General features: G+C 36.0%; 1 protein-coding gene across 48 annotated transcripts in view; it reads right to left on the bottom strand.

Moving 5' to 3' along the window:
* Positions 1-12,767: 12,767 nt before the first annotated feature.
* Positions 12,768-23,178, bottom strand: part of LOC125679245 (titin homolog) — a 62,675-nt gene continuing 52,264 nt past the window's right edge. For 36 of the 48 annotated variants that reach the window (XM_048918295.2, XM_056155481.1, XM_048918306.2 and 33 more), the window contains 6 exons: positions 20,335-20,349; positions 20,116-20,136; positions 18,463-18,671; positions 17,414-17,586; positions 14,701-14,851; positions 12,768-14,064 (listed from right to left, as the gene is read on the bottom strand). In XM_048918295.2, coding sequence (XP_048774252.2) covers positions 13,818-14,064; positions 14,701-14,851; positions 17,414-17,586; positions 18,463-18,671; positions 20,116-20,136; positions 20,335-20,349 — 816 coding nt within the window. In that variant the 3' untranslated portion in view covers positions 12,768-13,817. The remainder of the gene's footprint in view (positions 14,065-14,700; positions 14,852-17,413; positions 17,587-18,462; positions 18,672-20,115; positions 20,137-20,334; positions 20,350-23,178) is intronic. The other 12 variants (XM_056155503.1, XM_048918301.2, XM_048918313.2 and 9 more) reach the window with 3 other exon arrangements.

Genomic DNA, 23,178 nt, shown 5'->3' with positions numbered 1-23,178 from the left:
TCCTAAATCTTACATCATATTTCTGTGGTTAGGGTTCCTGCTGCGAACTGTAGGAAAACATCTTTAAATAAACCTACGGGAAACAAAGCATTTCAGACATTGGTAACGTGGAGATATCTGGATATTTTCTACATGTCTTGACTCCCACTGCGATTTGTATGCTGCATAAATTGACAAAACATGCAGGCAAGATTGTTTTTAAGGGGTTTTGTTTGGAAATTGATGCCTTGATAATAAAGAAATATTTTGTTTTTATTCATGGTGCACAAGAAATGTTGAAATATTTCAACTATATATTTTTTCCCTATTGATAATTGTGGCTGTGAACGATACAGTAAGGTGTTTTGTGGGTTGTTTTTTGTTTTGTTTTTTTGTTTTTTGGTGTAAATTCATTTGGTAGCATTTCCTAGTCACAAAAGACCTAGATCATTATATGCTATACGCTGCTGATGACCAGATTCATCTCTTTCCAATCAAAGCTCTGTGTCACTTGTATGCACAGCTTCTGTTGACTACCGATTTCCAATCGGAAATTTTAATGATATTTAGACAACTCAACCAAACATTGGTTAAATCTAACAGGATATCAAGGGCTTTTAGCATTCTACCAGTATAACTAAATTACAAAAATTATGTGAAAAATGGATTTGCTGCAGATGATTGCATCTTCATCTCGGAGTCCATGAGTCATATAGTCGCTGTTGGTGATTCAGTTATGCAATGCCGGGTTAAACAAAATTACACTGGTATTAAATGTTGATGGAATTTCCTTCAGGATCAGAACCCCAATATCTCAGCAGAACGGAATCTTTGAGGAAGCTGTGTATTATATTGGACGATACACCGCTCCTATTGTTTGGTGGCAACTCGATTCACTTGGCTATCAAAATCAATTCACTCACTATCAGGGGTTGTCGATCACTTTGATTAGTGTAAAAATGGTATTACTGACCAAATAATTCCAGATTTTTTTTATGAATGAAATTATTAACGAAGGAGAAGCGTTGAAACATCTAATGCGGTATTTCTTTCTCTTTTTTAAAGAATACTTTTCTGAAAAGTGTGTGTATTTTTGTATATGGTGACCCATCACTAATTTTCTTTCCGTGTTACAAAATTATCGAAATCAAATATGAGCTTGTACTGATGGAGAGCACAACGAGATCTCGGGAAACATGCGCTCTCACGAGAATCTCAGAATCTACTCATCCAACTGAGAAACTACTCGTTCAGTAAGTTTATGGTGCGTTCATGTACATTTATTCACAAGCACAATACAAGGCTCTTTGATGTTTCCTGTGTAAAATGTAATAGGAATTTCAATAAAGATGAACCCTCAAAACAAATATTCAGTATATTCATAGAACCAATAGCCGTGAGCTAAAACAGTTGACATACATTTCACGCTGTAATATCAGTCATAAATGTTGTTTGGTGTGTTTTTTTCTTTTTAAATCGACAACGTGCCAGACCTGTAAGACATCAAGGTAACCAGTAAACGGTCGAGCATTTTGAGACTCTACCTATCATACAGGCTTTATGGGGTCTGATTAATGACCGATTTTCTCTGACATCAAAGCCTCCTAAGTAGCGACCTACGGATTTTTGTTGGCGTCTCCAGAACAACAGTTTTCTGTCTCCTGCAATGCCGAGCATCTTTTCTCTCTATCCTGCTTGAATGGGAGCCACCATACCCTGCAATGCCAAACATCTTTTCTCTCTCTCCTGCTTGATTGGCAGCCACCAGATTCACTGTGAGCCACGAAGCCGCGCAGGTAAACATCAGACCTATCAGAGGAGGAATATTTAATCCGAGGCCTGTGGACTACATCGCCAACCTATGTCTTGTTTGTACAGGAAGTATCAAGGAAGCTTGCATACTGATTTTGCAGTTTGTAAATATTTGGGCAGATTTTTAAAGAGATTTCCCGGTAAGCTCCGATGTGTAACACCCCGGACCCCACTGTAGTTCCACACTGATTTTATCTGTACGCTACACGAAAATGCTTCGTATATTAAAAATGTTACAAATTTTCTGAGGAGGTGAATTGTTTTCTTTTATGAGTTGTAGTATAAATATTACTTTGACACTGATTTGAACCGGACAAAATCTGCACTGCACCATTAGACAGCTTGTCGTGAATGCATGTATTCCTAGAAACTCCACTAATAAGCCTGAAACGTGTATAATGTTCTGCACAAAAAAGCATGTGACTTAGAGAAAAAATCTTTATTTATTAATGCTCTATTGTACGGAAGCTGATAGGTGCCAGGGTATAGAATTAATATTTATTTAACTGGCGGCCGCCAGTTAATTTATGTGGCGGCCGCCACTTAATTTAACTGTCGGCCGCCACATAAATTAACTGGAGGCCGCCAGTTAAATAAATATTAATTCTATACCCTGGCACCTATCGGCTTCCGTACTATGGCAATAAAAGATAACATTAAATTAGCATATAAGTTGATAACCAACATTAAAACTGATTTTCTATTACTAACCATGGGCAGGCCTGGGGGTAAAAAAAGCATTCTACCGTACTCATACTCAAACTCAGTCATGTTTGTTTTGAGTACAACTCTGAGCAAGCTCTCAGTATACTCGAAAAATCTTGAGCATGTACTCCACTTGAGTGTGTGAATTATTTTATAAAAGTTTTATAACCTTCGCTTTTGAGTTTGAATATGAAAACGTGCTCAAAAAAATGTTATATAACCTGCAGGCCAAAAAGTACGTGAAAAATGTTTCATCGTTCTGCTGTAAGAACAATTAAGTCTTAGGGCTTCCATGTTTAATTTGACCCAAAAATAGATAAAATAAAATAAAATGAAGAAAAAGCTTTAAGAAGAAATATCTTTATCTGGATATTGGAGCTCTTCAGTGTTGAAGTGTCATGATAAAGAGTCGTTTAACTCAAGATGCTCCAGCTGTCCCTCCTGTGTTTAGTAAGATGGACACCAATGGAACAGAGGTTGGAAACTTGGATATCTACGAGACTTTGACCAGTTTGAAGATTTTCATGCGATATGTAAGTAACACGACACGCTGACTGACGGCGGAATTTCAAGCAACAAAACGATAGAAGCTAGAAGCATGTGTTTTCATGATTTTGGCAGCTTTGAGGTATTGGCAATTTTTTGGTACATTTGGGATGTCTGCTCATATATACAAACAAATGTGTTTCCAAAGCATCTTGTCAAAACAAGGAAATTAAGATATATTTTGATATCCCATAGTTCCTTTGAAGTTGCATTTTTCATTAGTTTGGAGGGCTTTGATGTTCAATCCGATGTTGTCGACTCTATTGAAGTGAGAGAGATACTGAAATTCCCTATCTTTATAAAAATGTGGTGTAATCAAAATAAAAATTGGCTTTTCAGAAATTTCAATTCCCTTCTCTCCATCATCAGTTCGATTGAGGATCCAACGAAGAGGCCATAAAGACTGTAGAGGCATTCAAAATGTAATTACACACTTAAGAGAACTGCACATGATGTGCACACTGATAAATATAAAAAGAGTTCTGGATGAACTTCTGTGTTTAGGTTTGAAATCATACAATTTACTGAAAATACATGAATGTTTCTGGTCAACTGTCGGTACACTAAGGAGTAGGTAGGACGTTAAAAGCTAGGGAAAATGGGGAAGGGCAATGGCAGGGGGGTTAACAGCAAGGGCAAAGAGGTAATGACAGGGGAGTTAACAGCAAGGACAAAGAGGCAATGACAGGGGAGTTAAAGGCAAAGGGGCAATTGACAAGGGCAAAGAAGCAATGACAGGGGAGTTTTATTTATAAATGAGCATGGGCAAAGAGGCAATGACAGGGGGCAAAGGGAGGAATACAATGCCTGGGAAGTTAAAAGCAAGGGGAAAGAGGCGGGGGGGGGGGGCAATTAATGGAAAGTTAGAACCTAGGGGAGGGGACAGAAGCAAAGGTCACACATACAATTCTCTCTTTTGTTTTCTTTTCCTAATAATGGAAATCCTCTGCTCTGGACTTATCGCCCCATGTGATGATTGACAAAGAGATGATCACTGTTTGCTTCGTCCATCTGACGGATTATCATGGATTATCGTGGCTTTTCTAATCTGTTGTATCTACACAGTTTGGCTTTACGTGTCTCTCTGTGTTCGCTGCTGTTTCGTATCTTGATCACCTATTTAAAACTTATCTAATGCTATAGGTAATGAAACCACATATTGACTTTTGTTATCAGCAAACACAGAAAATTAAGTCTTTTGTGTTTTTTAAAAAAGGTTTGACATGATGTTAATTACAAATGATCGAGATATGTGATTAAACACCTAGGTTGTTTCTGTACAAAGTTACCCCCCCCCCCCCCCTCCTTAATTCTGTAACTGATCACTTTCTGGGGAAACTGACATCTAAACACAGTTTCTAATTGAAAGTGGAATTTTGCCCTCGGAAACAGTTACCTGTGGGGTCAGGAGGTCAGCTGGCATTGGATTACAGATGTCACGACACCATCTCAGGTGTGTGCAAAGTTGTGGATGACGTGCTGCTATAATTACAGGTGTAACTGGGAGATTACATGATGTTCTAATCAAAGGTTTACCAGGTGCAAAACAGTCAAAATGTGTCGTACTCATTAAGGAAATTAAATGTGCAGCATGCACTTTTTAATTATTCATAAACGTGCAAAGATCTTTAGCGGGCAAAGCAAGCGAGCTACTTTTTCTAGAAAAGAATATTTTCACGGAATGAGAACTCTCTTATTTGAAATTATAAAGAATAAGAAATTAATACAAACCTATAGTGAAATTGTAAAAGCATGTCGTAATTGACTCGTCAATGGTTTCTGTCTGAGTGCTCAAAACTTTTAGGAGTAGACTAACTTTAGCACTACAGAATCCAAGAGGTTTTCAAGGACCTCTAACATATGTTTTGAACAAACATTCGTGGATGGTTCTTATCACATAAACGCTTTGTTTCGAAATCGACTATGTAGCAAATGTAAATAAATTATTTAAGAAATAAATTTCATCTTTGAAAATACAGAAGTGCATGACCTGCGACGCTTTACGCCCTGACATAATTCCTGAAAGGTATGCCGACTTGAAGCGTGGCTGTTCGAACACACCCTCATGTATTTCTAAATTTTATATTTATACATTTTATTTTCATTTCTGTCGAAATTCCCAGCCGTTGCAATTGCCGTACTATATTTATAAAGATTCATACGCATACTGTTTACATTCATGAGGAAATGGCTATCATTTAGATAAAGATGTCGAATGTAAAAACAGTGGAAACGTGAAATACATGAAAATAAAGTCATTGATTCGTACTAAACTTGTGATGGGTCACCGTTAGAAATTTTTGATCTTTGGAGAAGGACAAATATAGGACAAAAAGCGAATAACATGGGAGAAAGAGAGAGAGAGAGGGGGGGGGGTGAGGGTCCCCACATTGGTTAGAAAATGTTAGTTTTGGTGGATACCACCACCCTTTTTGCACCAAACATAGTGTCACAAAGTTGGATACCAGATTATTTACTCATCTAAACTGTCTGGTATCTTTTTTCATCATGTGTAAGGAATAAATCAAAGGAAACTGAAATGCAATTTACATTATAATCTCAATACAGCTGGCTTCGGTCGTATTATAACAAGATTTTAATTCAGCCCCCAGGACTGAGTGAAAAAAACCCTCCAGATAATGCCACACGGAGAGAAAATCATTCAATCTGTCTATCTAAATATTCACCTTCAGAGATAAGCACTGTGTATCAATCGGGGGTCTCTTTATTCCAAGGAGTAAAATAAGACAGGGGTCTTCAAAAACCATTGTCTGGATTTAATGGCATTTGAAATTTAATCACTTGTATTTAAAACTTTAGGTGCCCTATCCCTGTATAATCTGTAGAAGCGAGCTCGTTGAATCGCCCAAATAGGCCTCCTGTTCCGAGTTTGTATTAATACAAAATAGTGAAATAATATACAGTGCATTATTTTTTGTGTACTTTAGACCGAAGATGTGAATGCCTCATAGATAGCTGGAAAAATGAATCCTAAGACTAAGTCACACAATGGGGCATCAAAGGAAGGCTGATTGTGATCAGAGATGTTATCTCAGAAGTCGATTTAACAGGCATTAAGCCTAGGTGTAATCGCGTAACCCTACACTGTCTAACGTATACATACACGGGGCCCAGTTAACGCAAACGGGGGTAATCTGGGTCCCGGTCTTTGTGTATTCTCGGGGATTTGCACCAAGTCACCTTCCTCTACTAAAGATCGATTTGAAAAGATTTAAATCCCGAGTTTGATCTAGTCTCTGTCTATACAAAGAGGAATACGGATATCGGTTACACAAGCATGCATATTCCACTTATGATGAATGAATACTTTATATTTTGCAATGCCATATATATATACATTTACTTTGATTGAAACCAGCCCCTTGCACACGAATTTCAATGAATTGTTTATGTTAATATCTGGCGTATATTGGTGACGATCATCAGAAGGGGGAGTATTGGAAATTATCTCGGATAAATTGGTATATCTTACAATTATTTATGTTAGTTTGTTTTTTTTTTTTTTTTTAAAGAGATGGGATCTTGTGTCTGAGAGAACAAAGTTATTTTACGGTCAGAACAAACATAAAAAATGATCCCAATGTTCTAAAGGAAGATGGATTTCAGCTGACAGGTATATTTGATCCAACCAAAGTTTATTTATACTCTCGTGATAAGTTATTAACTTCAAAAGATACGAAAGAGGCCACGGTCTTTCAGTCAAAGAAAAGGGAGATTCTATCCACCATAAAAGAAATCTCTGTTTCAAATGAAAGGTTAATCTAGAAAGTCAGGTCACTCCGAGTAACACTTATAACACTAGGGATAAAAACAATATACAAAATATTTTGTTGACCAATCAAGGGCCTCGGAAATCATTGTTAACATAAAGAAGTCTAATTAAAAAAATCATAGAAATTCAATAACATTGCGTTTTATATAATCATAGCCAGGTATCATTGTCACTAGTGTTCATGATGAAATATGATTGTACTTATTTGTAAATAGATGCTAATACATATTGCTCCCATACATTTAAGTGTTAATTCTTGATTTTGCATTTTTAAACAACAAAAAGCTATAAACTCCCAAAAACCTTCACGTACATGAAAATACGTATGTTAAATACGTTAGTTCTTATACTGTTTTCAAAAATAAATTTTCCAAGCAAACATAAAACTTCTATTATTTAAGATCCATATTAGTTTTTCAGTAGGCGTCAAAACAGAGATATTGTGCTGATTCTTGAGACGGTTTCCATTAATTGTAAGTTCTCGTTGTTATATTTTGAACAAACAAGAATTGTTCAACTTCAACCTCCTGTATATCACATTGAAAGCATACTCTAAACTCAGGGGAAGTCCTGTATATCTTCCCTTTTCAATATCTAATTGATGTGCAGACATGCGGAGTTTAGTTATACTCTTCCTCTGATCAAAGTTATTAACAACAGAGAGGTAGTGTTCTCTTCCAAAGTTGTTTTTTAATGTAGCATAAGTTCTTAGTTTGCCATTATTTTGTTGCTCCTTTTCTTTCACCCATAGGTTTATAAAATAATGTCTTATAATATTTGACAACTTCTTTTTAAACGAATAGGGACTTTTATAGTTTGATAGATCTATATTACTGATATCCAGCATTGTTTAGATAGATCTATATTACTGATATCCAGCATTGTTTACATAGATCTATATTACTGATATCCAGCATTGTTTAGATAGATCTATATTACTGATATCCAGCATTGTTTACATAGATCTATATTACTGATATCCAGCATTGTTTAGATAGATCTATATTACTGATATCCAGCATTGTTTACATAGATCTATATTACTGATATCCAGCATTGTTTACATAGATCTATATTACTGATATCCAGCATTGTTTACATAGATCTATATTACTGATATCCAGCATTGTTTACACAGATCTATATTACTGATATCTAGCATTGTTTAGACAGATCTATATTACTGATATCCAGCATTGTTTACATAGATCTATATTACTGATATCCAGCATTGTTTACATAGATCTATATTACTGATATCCAGCATTGTTTAGATAGATCTATATTACTGATATCCAGCATTGTTTACATAGATCTATATTACTGATATCCAGCATTGTTTACATAGATCTATATTACTGATATCCAGCATTGTTTACACAGATCTATATTACTGATATCTAGCATTGTTTAGACAGATCTATATTACTGATATCCAGCATTGTTTACATAGATCTATATTACTGATATCCAGCATTGTTTACATAGATCTATATTACTGATATCCAGCATTGTTTAGATAGATCTATGTTACTGATATCCAGCATTGTTTAGACAGATCTATATTACTGATATCCAGCATTGTTTAGATAGATCTATATTACTGATATCCAGCATTGTTTAGATAGATCTATATTACTGATATCCAGCATTGTTTAGATAGATCTATATTACTGATATCCAGCATTGTTTAGATAGATCTATATTACTGATATCCAGCATTGTTTAGATAGATCTATATTACTGATTTCCAGCATTGTTTACATAGATCTATATTACTGATATCCAGCATTGTTTACATAGATCTATATTACTGATATCCAGCATTGTTTAGATAGATCTATATTACTGATATCCAGCATTGTTTATACAGATCTATATTACTGATATCCAGCATTGTTTAGATAGATCTATATTACTGATATCCAGCATTGTTTAGACAGATCTATATTACTGATATCCAGCATTGTTTAGATAGATCTATATTACTGATATCCAGCATTGTTTAGATGGCTGTATACCATGATGGTTTATTTTGAAGGTTCTTTGACACTAAAAATGCTTCCTTCAATAAGATAGAAGATGGATTCTGTAATGTTTCGAGTCGAAACCAGAAATTCATCATGGCTTTAATGATTTGATAATAGAATGGAAATCTTCCAAGTTCAGGTAGAACTGCAAAATTAGTCGACTTTCTCTGTACATCAGGAATAGTCTTGCAGTATTAAGAATGTTTTACATTTCAGTAAACATTTTGTCCATTGTGACATCTATATCTTTGAAATTTGGAAGCCGAAGGGTTAAAAGGCACCAGTCATTGCAATATTTGTCTAAAATATCTAGTTTTCATTGCAAACCATTTGAAGTGCTTGATAGCAATATTCAATAGCTTTGGACTTAAATTATTCCCGGCAGTTTTTCCCGCCGAAAGCTAGCACTTGAAAAACTGAAATCGGATTCGGAAGTTCCGGATTTGAAGCAGGGTGACCTCTTTTGGTTGCACTTTATACACATTGATTAATACTGGCAAGTCACTGTTGTCCCGTCAAAAGCTACCATGAAGTGTGGTTAATCGACTAAAATGGTTATCTTTTTATTTGCCGTGGATATTTAAATTACATTGAAAGCACAAAGCATAATTGCATATATGATGTTATGTTAAATCGTAATTATGTCTTTTAAGAGTTATCCATATTTACAACTCATCTGAAATATCTCTTCTAATTTCTCGGACAGACAGACAGACAGACAGACGGTAACAGTGTGCGGCCTTGCCTGTACATGGGAACAACACAAAGGATGGAATACATTATTGGGTTTCGTAATGGGACTTGCAGTTTTATGAAAACCCGATGCTATCTTCTCAATGCACATAAAGGAACTCATTAAAATCTTTCATGACTGCGTCACAGTGTAGATAATGCCGATCAGTTTCTCTCCGCTAAATATAAAAAAAACATATCCTGTCTGCATCATGTTATTTTTGGCATCATTCTTTTTCAGTGAAGCAAGAAAGGGTCTCCATTTGTGAACGCAACCGGAACAGAACTATGTGTATCATATTCTTGTGTTAGGCCGCAAGGCTGGCGATTGGATCGGGTTGCTATAGACGAACTCGCGTCCACTTGGGCTTCATGGAAAGCGCTTTGTGAATTGGAGCAATTTGAATATTGTACCTGACACAGGTTTCCTCTGTCAGATTTCGACAAAAAACAGAAATGTCTTGTAATTAATATATTTGATTTATGCGGAACTATGATTTTTATGAATGATACACTCACGTGTCATTTCCCTGACTGACACTCAATATAGCTTTGATTTATTCATACTCGACAAAGATTTAGAATTTTTTTTAAATATACGATTATCGTAGTGAGCCCGGGGTGTTAGCGGGGAAATCACAACTATTCTAATCCCCAAAGATAACAAAGATTACAAAATGACAGAAAATACGTCAGAATTATTTGTGTTTGTATTTAATACTGTTTAAGACTGGATCAGCTGATGCGTGTTGTTAGGACAGAGCATAATTTGCCACCTGTGTTTACAAACTCTCAAAGGAAATACCATGTCCCCACGGCTTATCCTGAGTATCCTGGTGGCACGGCTTAGGTATTCTTAATAAGGCTGATTGAGTGGTCCTCCCCCACCACAGGTCGGACAGTGTTGAGTACCGTATCTCTATACAGAGAAGCAGTGAGCGTTGTTAATTGATATACGGGAGGTGCACGATAAAAAGTAAACATGCTGAAGTAGTCACGAGTTGTTGATATTCTATATATTTGATTATGCAAAATGATTTCGCAAAAATTTTTTGATACCCACAATGTGCTAAATTCAGTGCATGTATTTTGTAGAGCGTTGCTGCCTCAGTCTTGTCTCTACACCCCAAGGTTCTAGTAGTACGGGAAAGCGTCAGGAATGTGCTTTAATTGTAGTATTTTCACGAGTTTATCGATTTGACTATTCTTCAGATCTCATAAAATGTATTTATTTAGTTTGCAGTTGGCATTGTGTGTGGCGTTGAGTCATGGTTTTACGGAGGAGATAAGATGGCTGTGTATTGATCCCCGCACCGCCACCCTGCTTCTGACTTAGTGGAGGACCAGATAATCAGACACTCTGTCGTATTAAACTGACACATTTAATCCATTAGATGTGAGGATTCCAACAGCATGTCAAGCTTCGAATTCCGGGCACGTCCCCTCGTCAGAACAACATGGTCTACTTACAACTCACTCAAGTTTATCAAATAGAAATAAACACATTTTCACTCGTTAGCAATGGTAATTAATTGTCAGATTGACTGCTTTCCGTAGCACAACGACATTTACAACGTGGGATCAAGGGTCCTAGGTCTTACTGCAGCAGCAGGTATCGAGTGCCCCCTCGTTTTCAACGCGGTTAGGAAGGGAGAGTTCGCGGGTCCTTCGGATAGACTTTAATCTTGAGGGTGTTGGGTCAATAGATGTTGTAACGAAAAGAAGTCTCGACTTTGGTCAGAATTCATCCAAACGTACATAGATTTTTTTAATATTGTTTATTCGTCTCCAGTGTGGGACTAGGACTAGGCATTCAGAACATGAACATCTAAATGTCGACTTGTTTCTAAATACATGTAATATGTACTGAAAAACGAACAGAAGCATGGTTAATTGCGATATATTGCTTAAAAGACGATAACCTTAAGACATGTTTCATGGAAACCATTGAACTTAACATAGGGCATATCGCTTGAGCAGTTATTGCGTTGAGAACCGCATTATCTGGGCTGCATTTCGCCAATAAATCGAACCATCCCTAGCTTCGATGAGTGTAAATCGAACGATCCCAAGCTTTGATGAGATTGTTAGTGTGCCAGATGCCCACAATCGGTGTTTAACGACTTCTAATGTATCTCTATCCGTTTTACCTCCGTCAAAGTATGATTTAAAAAAAGAAGATTATTTGCAACTTTCAGGCTCTGTTTCGTTCGCGACTATCGTAGCGTGCGCGCGATTTTGAATAGTGCTCTGACTGACGCAAACATTTATCGCACAACGGTGGGAACTTGAATACAAACTTGATGCATTCTCTATCGGAAATAAAATTAATGGATTATTAACGCGGGCTTTAAATTTAGCATGGAATCAACTACCACGCAAACTGGAACTGATAATTTAGACGCTATTCTCCGTCAGTCTGTTGTTTCACCGTGTATTTTACAACCTTTAAATAGTTCTGATCGATATTTCAAACTACAGGTCGCATGCACTATGGAACTGCTATATTGTTCTTGACTAAAACCTATGTTATAATTGGCATCGCTTCTTGAAATAAGAATCGGTAACGTGACCTGCATTAACTTGTTGTTTGATGTTCAGCTTTCTGTTGTGTTTTCCGCGGATAATAACTTAATATTGACTTTGTTAAGGTTTAATTTCCCCCTCCACAACACTATCAATGAATCACCATTTCACGGTGATCCACATCAAAGGAAATAGAAACAGGCCAAATATTTTAGATATTCAGTTAAAAAAGATATCATACTCCAACTTTGTTTAGCGTAGTAGTTTCTTTTTCTTTTTTTTTGACATTTTGTCAATTTCTGGGCACTGCACTAATTCTCGCGCGCTGCAGCTAGCAACAACGAGATCAAAGACGTCTAGCCTTTAACGAGGTGCATGGTTTCCTTTACGTGGAAAAAGACGAAACGGGGTTGTCTCTGACAATATGTGTGCCAACAACATCATAAATCTCTGAAAGCTATGAATTATAATTACTGTAATAAATTTTTTATATGGGAAACAAATAGCAAAATTTTTATGTCAGTTGTACAATTCGGAGAAATGAATGCATTTATTGCTGAATTTGTTTGTTTTATGGCGTTGTTACCTTATTGTAAAGTACACAATCAGTCAACATCGGAAAATGTTTTCATCCAGAAAAGCGGTAAAAATGTGAAAATTATTTATTTCCACATAAAATGAGTATAAATAAACATTGTATCACAGTAGATGAAATTACACTACATCACAGATTTCAACTGGCAGGACATTGTGGTGCCGATAAAAATATTGGTCAACACACAGGTGATCAGCAAATCAAAATGGTGGTCATCAATGCAGAAATGTGGCTGTATTAAAAAAAAAATTCAACAGACAATTACATACATCAAATAAAAAAAAAATGTGTTTAACATGGCTAGCCAATGTGACAACAATGTAAAATGCTAAAATGTGCACAAATGTTAAATTATGTATGGTATTCCTCAATTGGTTGAAATAATATTCCATGATATACCGTCTGTCATTGTTTAATATAGAACAATGTAATTGACAGTGAAGGTAAATTATTGATAAAATACAGTGTTTATTTTGGGTTGTTGTTTTTTTGTAAAATACTGTCAATCTGTTTTATACAATGAATTCAAATACTGGGATCAAAGTTAGCACACATGCAGGATAAAATAAATGTCTTATATTGTTAACTGTTTGATAAATATCATATTGTCCTATTGCTAACAGTTGGTACTTTCATAGATTCTAAATGAATACAAAAAGACCTTGAAACAAGTATTGCTGTATATACTTAACAAAACACAGTACCATACCCAATGAATTAGATACATAGTAATACATTGCTTGTACTTTAACAGCCTCTTCACTGTATCATAAGATTACAGAGTTTAGTTCTGACAGTAGATAGATAAAGTAAAATTGAAAATCAAATGAATTTCTCAGAAAATAAATTGCCTGTCACATAAAATAAAGTACATTATATCGTTATGAACGATAGCAAAATATATCTCTAGATGTATTAAGACATTGACAAATGGAACAGGAAAGATATAAATACTTGTGAAAGACTAGGGAGAACAAGCGCTGGAATCCTCTGTAACAGAATCGATGAAAAACTTCATAGATTTTAACAAAGCGGTAATACTGCTACTCTTGGAAAAACTTATCACCATTACAAGCAACAATACATACTCCTAAAACAATCAATACTGATTCAATTTCAACAACTCAAATTCAGGAATGTCCAGACCAAGCCATTGGAGAAGTTCAAAGTACGAGAAAACAAATGCTCGAGTGATGTCCTGAGAGTGTTCCAGGCCATGTGCCTCCACCTGAAGGGTTCGATTGAATTTGAGCCGGGCCTCCATTTCCGCCTGCTTTCGAGCCATTTCCTCGGCCAGGCGACGTGCTTCCTCCATAGCTTTCCTGGCCTCCTCTTCACGGCGAAGTCTAAAATGACAATAATTCTGTGACATCAGCATATAAAACAAGCATCACTATTTAAACATGTATTTAAACTCTGTATGCAAATAGGTGACTAAAGCATTATGCAGGGATGTGACCGAATTCCTCAGAAATCAGAGGAAAACTGGTCAAAAAGGGAGGAAAACACCTCAGCCTACCTGGAAAAATATAATTTTCTGCCACTTTAGATCAAATCCAGAGTGTTTCATTTTTTCAAAAATTGAGCAAATCAGAGGATTTCCTCTGAAAAGAGGAAAAATCACACCCCTGATTACGTATGGAAAGAACTATTTTTTAACAACAGTTCCTTAAATTTTTGGTTCTTTTGTTTATAAATGTTACCTCAATCTTGGGCTAAACCTTATTGTGAAAGAACACACATTGTACTAAGATACTGGTATGACATTATACAGATAACCTTGGATCATATTAAGGGAGGAATCAAATGAATCTGTAATATTTTGTCATCACTAAAATAAATTTTTACTGATATGAAAAGCTCCTCTGGTTCTGTTTACAGACCAGTGCCTAATTATCTATTCCCCACTTTATATTTAGTTGTAATTCAGTAGATTGTTGCATTTTTGTGTCTAGATTTAGTGGATTGCTATAGTATCCTACCTTTCTTCTTCCTCTTTCCTCAGCCTTTCCTCTTCCTCAAGTTTCTTCTGAATCTCGTATTGTCGTCTCTCCTCTTCCTCCATGGCAGCCATTTTCTCAGCCTCCAATCGCTTAGCTTCTTCCTCCTCTTCTTGTTTTTTCAACATCTCCTCTGTAAAATAATCAGGCAAATCATCGACTATTTCTACTCTGTAAAATAATCAGGCAAATCATCGACTATTTCTACTCTGTAAAATAATCAGAGAAATCATCGACAACCTCCTCTGTAAAATAATCAGGCAAATCATTGACTATTTCTACTCTGTAAAATAATCAGGCAAATCATCGACTATTTCTACTCTGTAAAATAATCAGAGAAATCATCGACAACCTCCTCTGTTAAATAATCAGAGAAATCATCGACAACCTCCTCTGTAATATAATCAGAGAAATCATCAAACACCTCCTTTGTAACATAATCAGAGGATTCATTAACCATCTCTCTGAAAAATATGGCCAAACTCTAAGACCATGGTGTCAAAATTTTTGGAACCAAACTAATCAGAAAAATCATTCACACACAAGAGGGAAATGCATCTGAACATGAAATTCTATATTTAATATGTATGCATTATTTTCAAATGAATGTGTATCAGGTGTACCATGTAAAGAATTGCAGTTCACAATTGCATAAATCAACCCTATTCATTTTGCAATGTAATGAATTGTCAGATTGTGTTGAAATTTTCTGGAAAATGGTATATATGATGTTTCAATCTTTCTATACATACCAAATATTTTATCCATTGGGTTAAAGTATTTGAGAGAATTAGACATCTTTGTGACTTTATTCCAAACAAGCATGGTAACAGATAATTATTACCCAATATTTATCTCACCCTAGCCCATGATCCAAAAAGTTTTCAATGATTATTATTAATCATCTTTGAATGATTTAAAACATGTGATTAGAGGCATCTAATTGGATGGAGGTTGGGGTGCATTTGAAAAAATTATCAAAAGCTAAAATGACGTGGTACATATTACACAATTTCATGATGTCACCGATTACAATGTCATAATACAACAACCAGTCAAAACACCACGACAGACAGGTGACATAATACAACAACCAGTCAAAACACCACGACAGATGACATAATACAACAACCAGTCAGAGAAAACACCACGACAGACAGGAGACATAATACAACAACCAGTCAAAACACCACGACAGACAGGTGACATAATACAACAACCAGTCAAAACACCACGACAGACAGGTGACATAATACAACAACCAGTCAAAACACCACGACAGACAGATGACATAATACAACAACCAGTCAAAACACCACGACAGACAGGTGACATAATACAACAACCATTCAGAGAAAATACCACGACAGACAGGTGACATAATACAACAACCAGTCAGAGAAAACACCACGACAGACAGGTGACATAATACAACAACCAGTCAAAACACCACGACAGACAGGAGACATAATACAACAACCAGTCAGAGAAAACACCACGACAGACAGGTGACATAATACAACAACCAGTCAAAACACCACGACAGACAGGTGACATAATACAACAACCAGTCAAAACACCACGACAGACAGGTGACATAATACAACAACCAGTCAGAGAAAACACCACGACAGACAGTGACGTAATACAACAACCAGTCAAAACACCACGACAGACAGGTGACATGATACAACAACCAGTCAAAACACCACGACAGACAGGTGACATGATACAACAACCAGTCAAAACACCACGACAGACAGTGACGTAATACAACAACCAGTCAGAGAAAACACCACAACAGACAGGTGACATAATACAACAACCAGTCAAAACACCACGACAGACAGTGACGTAATACAGCAACCATTCAGAGAAAATACCACGACAGACAGGTGACATAATACAACAACCAGTCAGAGAAAACACCACGACAGACAGTGACGTAATACAGCAACCATTCAGAGAAAATACCACGACAGACAGGTGACATAATACAACAACCAGTCAGAGAAAACACCACGACAGACAGGAGACATAATACAACAACCAGTCAAAACACCACGACAGACAGGTGACATAATACAACAACCAGTCAAAACACCACGACATACAGGTGACGTAATACAACAACCAGTCAAAACACCACGACAGACAGGTGACGTAATACAACAACCAGTCAGAGAAAACACCACGACAGACAGGTGACATAATACAACAACCAGTCAGAGAAAACACCACGACAGACAGATGACATAATACAACAACCAGTCAGAGAAAACACCACGACAGACAGATGACATAATACAACAACCAGTCAGAGAAAACACCACGACAGACAGGTGACATAATGCATTCAAGTATGAAGCATTAATTGACATTGTTATTTGCTTCATTCATTTAAGTGCAGAAATTCCCCGATGAAACCTCCTTTCCCACAATAGATTCCCCTTCCAATTGATCATGACTAATCACTTATCCATTAACAGGTAGATCCATTCCCGACGAGATCCCATTTCCCTTTATACTGATGGACCCCCTTCCACTAACTTTGCTTCCTTCCAACTGACCATAATAGATCCTCCTTTCCACTTGTCATGACAGACCCCTTCTTGAAACTGACCATAAATGCCCCCCCCCTCCCCCACTGACCATGAAAGATACCCCCTTCCCTCTAGTCCCTCTTCCCACTAACCGTGACGTCTCTTTTCTTCCTCCGCCTGTCTCTTCCTCATTTCCTCCAGTTTTCTTTGGTATTCCTCCTTCCTTCTTCTTTCCTTCTCCTCTTCGAGTTTCTGTCTTCTCAATCTCTCTTCCTCTCTTCGCTCCTCATCATCTCTTTCTGCATCTGCAAGCTCACGGCGAAGTCTGAAAATGTCCACAATCAAAGAGAGATAACTCTTTGTATTTCCAAATCATGATTACCTGTATATCAAAATTTGTTTTACCCCCAAGAAAATAGCATTTAGCAAAATCAAACCTTACCAGTAAATATATTTTCATAAACTGTAGCAATTACACAAAACTTGATTTTTCTGCAGTAGCTTTTGATAGACCCCATAAAATGTCAGTAGCAGTTGATCACAATGCCAGTGATGGCTGACCACAATCAGACATGGTCAATCACAATGTTAGTCATGACTAACCAGTCCCAGTGCTGCCCCACGACAATGTCAGTTACACCTGACCACAATGTAAGTAATGGTCTAGCACAATGTCAGTGGTGGTCTAGCACAATGTAGGTCTAACACAATGTCAGGGTGGTCTAGCACAATGTCAGTAGTGGTCTAGCACAATGTCAGTAGTGGTCTAACACAATGTCAGTGGTGGTCTAGCACAATGTAGGTCTAACACAATGTCAGGGTGGTCTAGCACAATGTCAGTAGTGGTCTAGCACAATGTCAGTGGTGGTCTAACACAATGTCAGTGGTGGTCTAGCACAATGTCAGTAGTGGTCTAACACAATGTCAGTAGTGGTCTAGCACAATGTCAGTGGTGGTCTAGCACAATGTCAGTGGTGGTCTAGCACAATGTCAGTAGTGGTCTAGCACAATGTCAGTGGTGGTCTAGCACAATGTCAGTGGTGGTCTAACACAATGTCAGTGGTGGTCTAGCACAATGTCAGTAGTGGTCTAACACAATGTCAGTAGTGGTCTAACACAATGTCAGGATGGTACACTACAATGACAGGGTGGTCTAGCAAAATGTCATTCAGTACCGAACAAAATGTCAGTTATGGCTGACCTTCTTTGCTCTTCCTGTCTTCGTCGTTCTTCCTCAAGTTCAGCTTTTAGTTGCTGCTGTCGTTCAAACTCTTCTTTCTCTCTCTTTAATTGATCCTCCCTTTCACGTCGCCGTTTTTCCACTTCCTGTCGTCGTTTCTCCGCCTGTGCGGCCCGTTTGGCAGCTCTTGCCTCTCTGTTGGAAATCATGCGCAGCCGTGCTGCCTCATCCTTTAGTGAAATTACACAACATTCAATATTGTTCTAGTCAAGAAAAATCAGAGCGTTAATAAATGGTCCGATAAAGAAAAGAGTGTTAATAGTGAAATGTATGTATCTCTGAGTGCTTATGTTCAAATAGCATCAAATTACATAATTCACATCTCGAATATCATCATTATCTAATGCTGGATTACATGGCACATCTGGAACTTTAGTCATTTATCAGAGAGTGAGGACTACTGCATACAGTGTTGTAAACTCTCACAAGTGTTATTAATATCATTGTAGTCAATGTAAAAACCATAAAAATTGTCAAACATTTTCATTAATTCAACATCAACAAATTATATCAACTGCTTTTTTCTCTCTCTGTAATTATCATTGCTGTGTGTGCGTATTTCCCTCGTGCATTTCAAAGATTGCAATGTAATCATTAAATAGTTTTAGTCTTATCACAACATACTACCTTAGGTCCGCCCTGATATTAAAAATCATGAATTGAAGAATCATCACAGACAAAAAGCATAGAAATTTGACATAGCAAAACACAAATTATTTCTCTTCTTTGAAGTTCAAAGCACAAAAATTCATCTTAAAATTTGTCAACATTAAGTTACATTCATGTCAACAGACTCTTATTAGATTATCTAGAGAAGAAGTGAGAATTGATCAGTCGCAGTAACTCAAATATGTGCGTTTGACAGATAGAGTAAATAAAGTGGAACTATGACCATGGCTCTAAATGAAACGTGACTTAATTCCATGTACACCGTACATGCATTCTATTATCAGTTGTGATTCTGTGACACAAAGCTTAAATTCTTAAAAATATGAAACTTATTGACATATGTGAGTAATTTGTTTTGGATAGATTGTGCAATATAGAAACAAACAGGATTTTCTTAGAATATTAGAAATATCATCTTTCTCATGAAGCACTTTTTTCATGTAACAATTCGTCAGTATCAAAACATTTATCATTTTACGTTTTGTTTCATGCATATGGTTCACCATGGCGTAAACTTTGATCACATGGCATCCTATAAAACTGGCATGCCATGCATCATTCTATAGTGAAATTCATTTGACATACACAAATATATAACATGCTTTTAGTTTGTTTTGACACAGACTCAAGTCCAACAAATGACATGCATTTAATTTGAATGATCACACAATATGTTTTAGACAGTCACATGACATGCTTTTAGACTGGTCACATGACATGCTTTTAGACTGGTCACATGACATGCTTTTAGACTGGTCACATGACATGCTTTCAGCTGACCCTAGTTGACACACAGTGGTGATACAGGTGGTAGTATGGCAGCAAGAGAAGAGAAGTTTAGAAATTCTTATTTTTGAGAATTAAAAAAAAGTACTTAAAATAAAATGAATAATAATTAAAGGATACAAGCAAGTTATAGATATATTTAGAAACAAAACAATATACCTTTGTCTTCTTGACAATTTGCTTTAAGCACAAGATACAGGTAAATTCAATTATAATTCTGTTGCAATGTTTCATTTGTGTTTGAAAAAAAAATCCTCCATTTAAGATCACTTATACATAAATCTACATAACGTCTGCTGTGTTGATATTGCAGTGATTTAAATTGCTCCTTAACTACCACCATGTTAAGTTATGTGCTGATACAACAGTTTATTTTACCTTCTTCACCCCTTTCTTTAAAGTGGGAATTAGAAAAAAAAAGAGAATATTAAACATGTAAATGGATATCAATAGAACTACAACTGGCTATAAATGCACAACAATCAAGTCCAAACGCAGGAACAGAGACACTGCAGACAGGAAAAGCTTTGCTCCTGTCTTATCCTTTTTTATATGCCTTGTTTCTTTATTACTTTGAGCAATCCTAAATGGGCAAATTTGAATTCAATCATTACTTAAAAAGTAGCAAAGACCGAATCTGGACAAATTTAAACTTAAAGTTTAAGAATAAATTCAAGCATCACTTTAAAAAAAAAGAAGATTTAAACCTGGTTAAGTATAACTCAATCATTACTTTAATATTCAGCTCTGGGTGAATTTTAACTTGGGCAGAAACATTTTCCAATGTGTAAGGATGAGAATAACACAGGGCAAACATTTTACTGCATACAGCGCAGGATAAAAGTAAAGCCACCGACTTATACAGCGCAGGATAAAAGTAAAGCCACCGAATTATACAGCACAGGATAAAAGTAAAGCCACCGACTTTCATGGGGTCAGATTTTTGCATTTATTTGGATTAAGATAAAATACAGTTGAACTTTGGTATTTCGAACACCAATATCTTAAATACCATGGATATGTTGAATTGGTTTAAAAGTCAAAACCACTTATTCAAGTATTTTACCCTCAATATCTCGAATCCTCAGATATCTCGAAGTTTTTTCTTGGTCCCATCAAGTTCAAGGTAACGAGGTTTGACTGCAGCATGTGCCTTGAGATTTGAACTTGAATGTCTTTGGATTAAGATAAATTGTGGTTGATGAAATATTTATTCTCAACTTTCCTTTATCCATTCCATGAAAGTGGGGTCCCCATGAAAATCAAGGACTCTCTTGTACACAATTGGGAATATTTTACAGGCTAAAACATTAGTGACTCTCTTGTACACAATTGGGAATATTTTGCAGGCTAAAACATTAGTGACTCTCTTGTACACAATTGGGAATATTTTACAGGCTAAAACATTATGTCTTCTAGATATTTAAAGTAACAATCTTATATAATTGAAAAAAAATATTCAGCAAGCAGAATTCAAGAGCACATGTACTACTAGTATCCAAACAAAAGCCGTAAGTAGTATTGTTTTCATTTAGTAATCAAGATACACTGTCATTTGGCCAAAATTGGTAACTCTTATTACAGAGCAGATAGTAGATAGGCAATTCATGGACTTTCATTGGGTGTTATCGATCATGGCCGAGATACATATACAGCACACTTTAAATATAATTCTAAGCAATCATAATTTGCATATAAAGATCTGTTTTAATCTAGTAAGTCATAAAGATGGAAAGGCTGTCCAGAGAGATCAAAGTTTGGCTGCTTGATTAAAGAAGTTTTGTTGAAAACTAAAATTAGTAGAGTAATATTTTCTGCATTAACTCAGGATCACTGAATGGTCAAGAGTTGGCATGTTAACAACTTTTATTTGTGTGTATATAACAGTTCAGGAGTCTCTCAATCTGGGAGACTGGTATACATTCAGTATGAAGGTAAATTTCCACATTATATCAGAATCCTGGGATATTCTGAAATCTCAATGCATGTACATTTAAATGTGATTAGCGTAATTGATTCTGACAAAAATGAGTTGATCCAAGGAAGACATTTTAGCTGCTTGGGAACATTTACATGATCTGTGAAAATAGCTAGAAAACAAAACTTTTAATCACATTGGCAGTTTATATTTATCAATTGTGACATGCTACTTTCAAGAAACTTCAAGCAAATTTGAGTTAACAGGTCCCTAACACCCCCCCCCCCCCCACACACAAAAAAAAAATGGGGATGAAATGTAGTGAAATAAATTAGCAAAATGCTATCTCTTTTTAAATGCAATTTTCTTTTTTGTTTTTATTCCTTTACCACACTGTGTCGACAATGATAATTAGTATATCAGTTTGTAAGACATAATTATTGTCTATGAATATATGTTTGTAATTTCAATTGCCAAAAACATACAACAATCTCACAAATCTTCTGTTGATTGCTGCCATCTTTATACAGGATGTGCCTATTAAATTTTCTGTTGCAATCAGCACATGTTGCTGAGTGTGTGCACAATCTCAGCTGACAATCGAGTGCAGGATTGTCATAACCAGTTTACTAAGCAGCTAAGAAGGCTGCGTCAGTGTGCCCAGTAATTTTAACAAATCTACAGAAATTGTCTGAAACGTTGCCAATTTATTCATCACCAACAAAAGATAAACGATTTACACCAAATGGAAATTTACCTTCACACGGTGACACCCAAAACAACTTTTTTTCCAATCAAATTATTTGCAAGTAATTTTTGCCACAAATGAAAGTTGGATACAGGATTTATGAAGTTTAATGGATTTGGAATATTTATCTATGGTTACTAGGTTACCTCAGAGCGGATTACTGCTCTGTGGGTTTGTAATAACTTAGAGGATTGTTGTAGTTTTGTTAGAGAGACATATAGGGTGCAGATATGACCACTCCTGTGATAGGTTTATCAAGCATTCATTACCTGTTTAGCTGTCTTTAAACAAATTTAAAAATAAAATGATTTATCTACACCTTACATTCTGTGAAAAATACTTCATTTGCAAATATCTATAATAAATTCAGTATCACAATTTAAACCTGAAATTCAATGATTTCTCCACCCAAAATATTGTAGCAGCATAATCATACTTATTCATATATCAAATTTATATAAATAAATTTCATACAATTTAACAACAACTGCATGCAAGTGTACAGCTATTATAAGGGAGAGGACATTTTAAGTTTTGAAAACTTGTGTCCAATCCC

The sequence above is a fragment of the Ostrea edulis genome, chromosome 2 (genome assembly GCF_947568905.1).
Source record: "Ostrea edulis chromosome 2, xbOstEdul1.1, whole genome shotgun sequence".
NCBI classification, from domain to species: domain Eukaryota; kingdom Metazoa; phylum Mollusca; class Bivalvia; order Ostreida; family Ostreidae; genus Ostrea; species Ostrea edulis.
The sequence above is the reverse complement of the archived record's forward strand: the minus strand, read 5'-3'. Positions and strand labels throughout refer to the sequence as shown.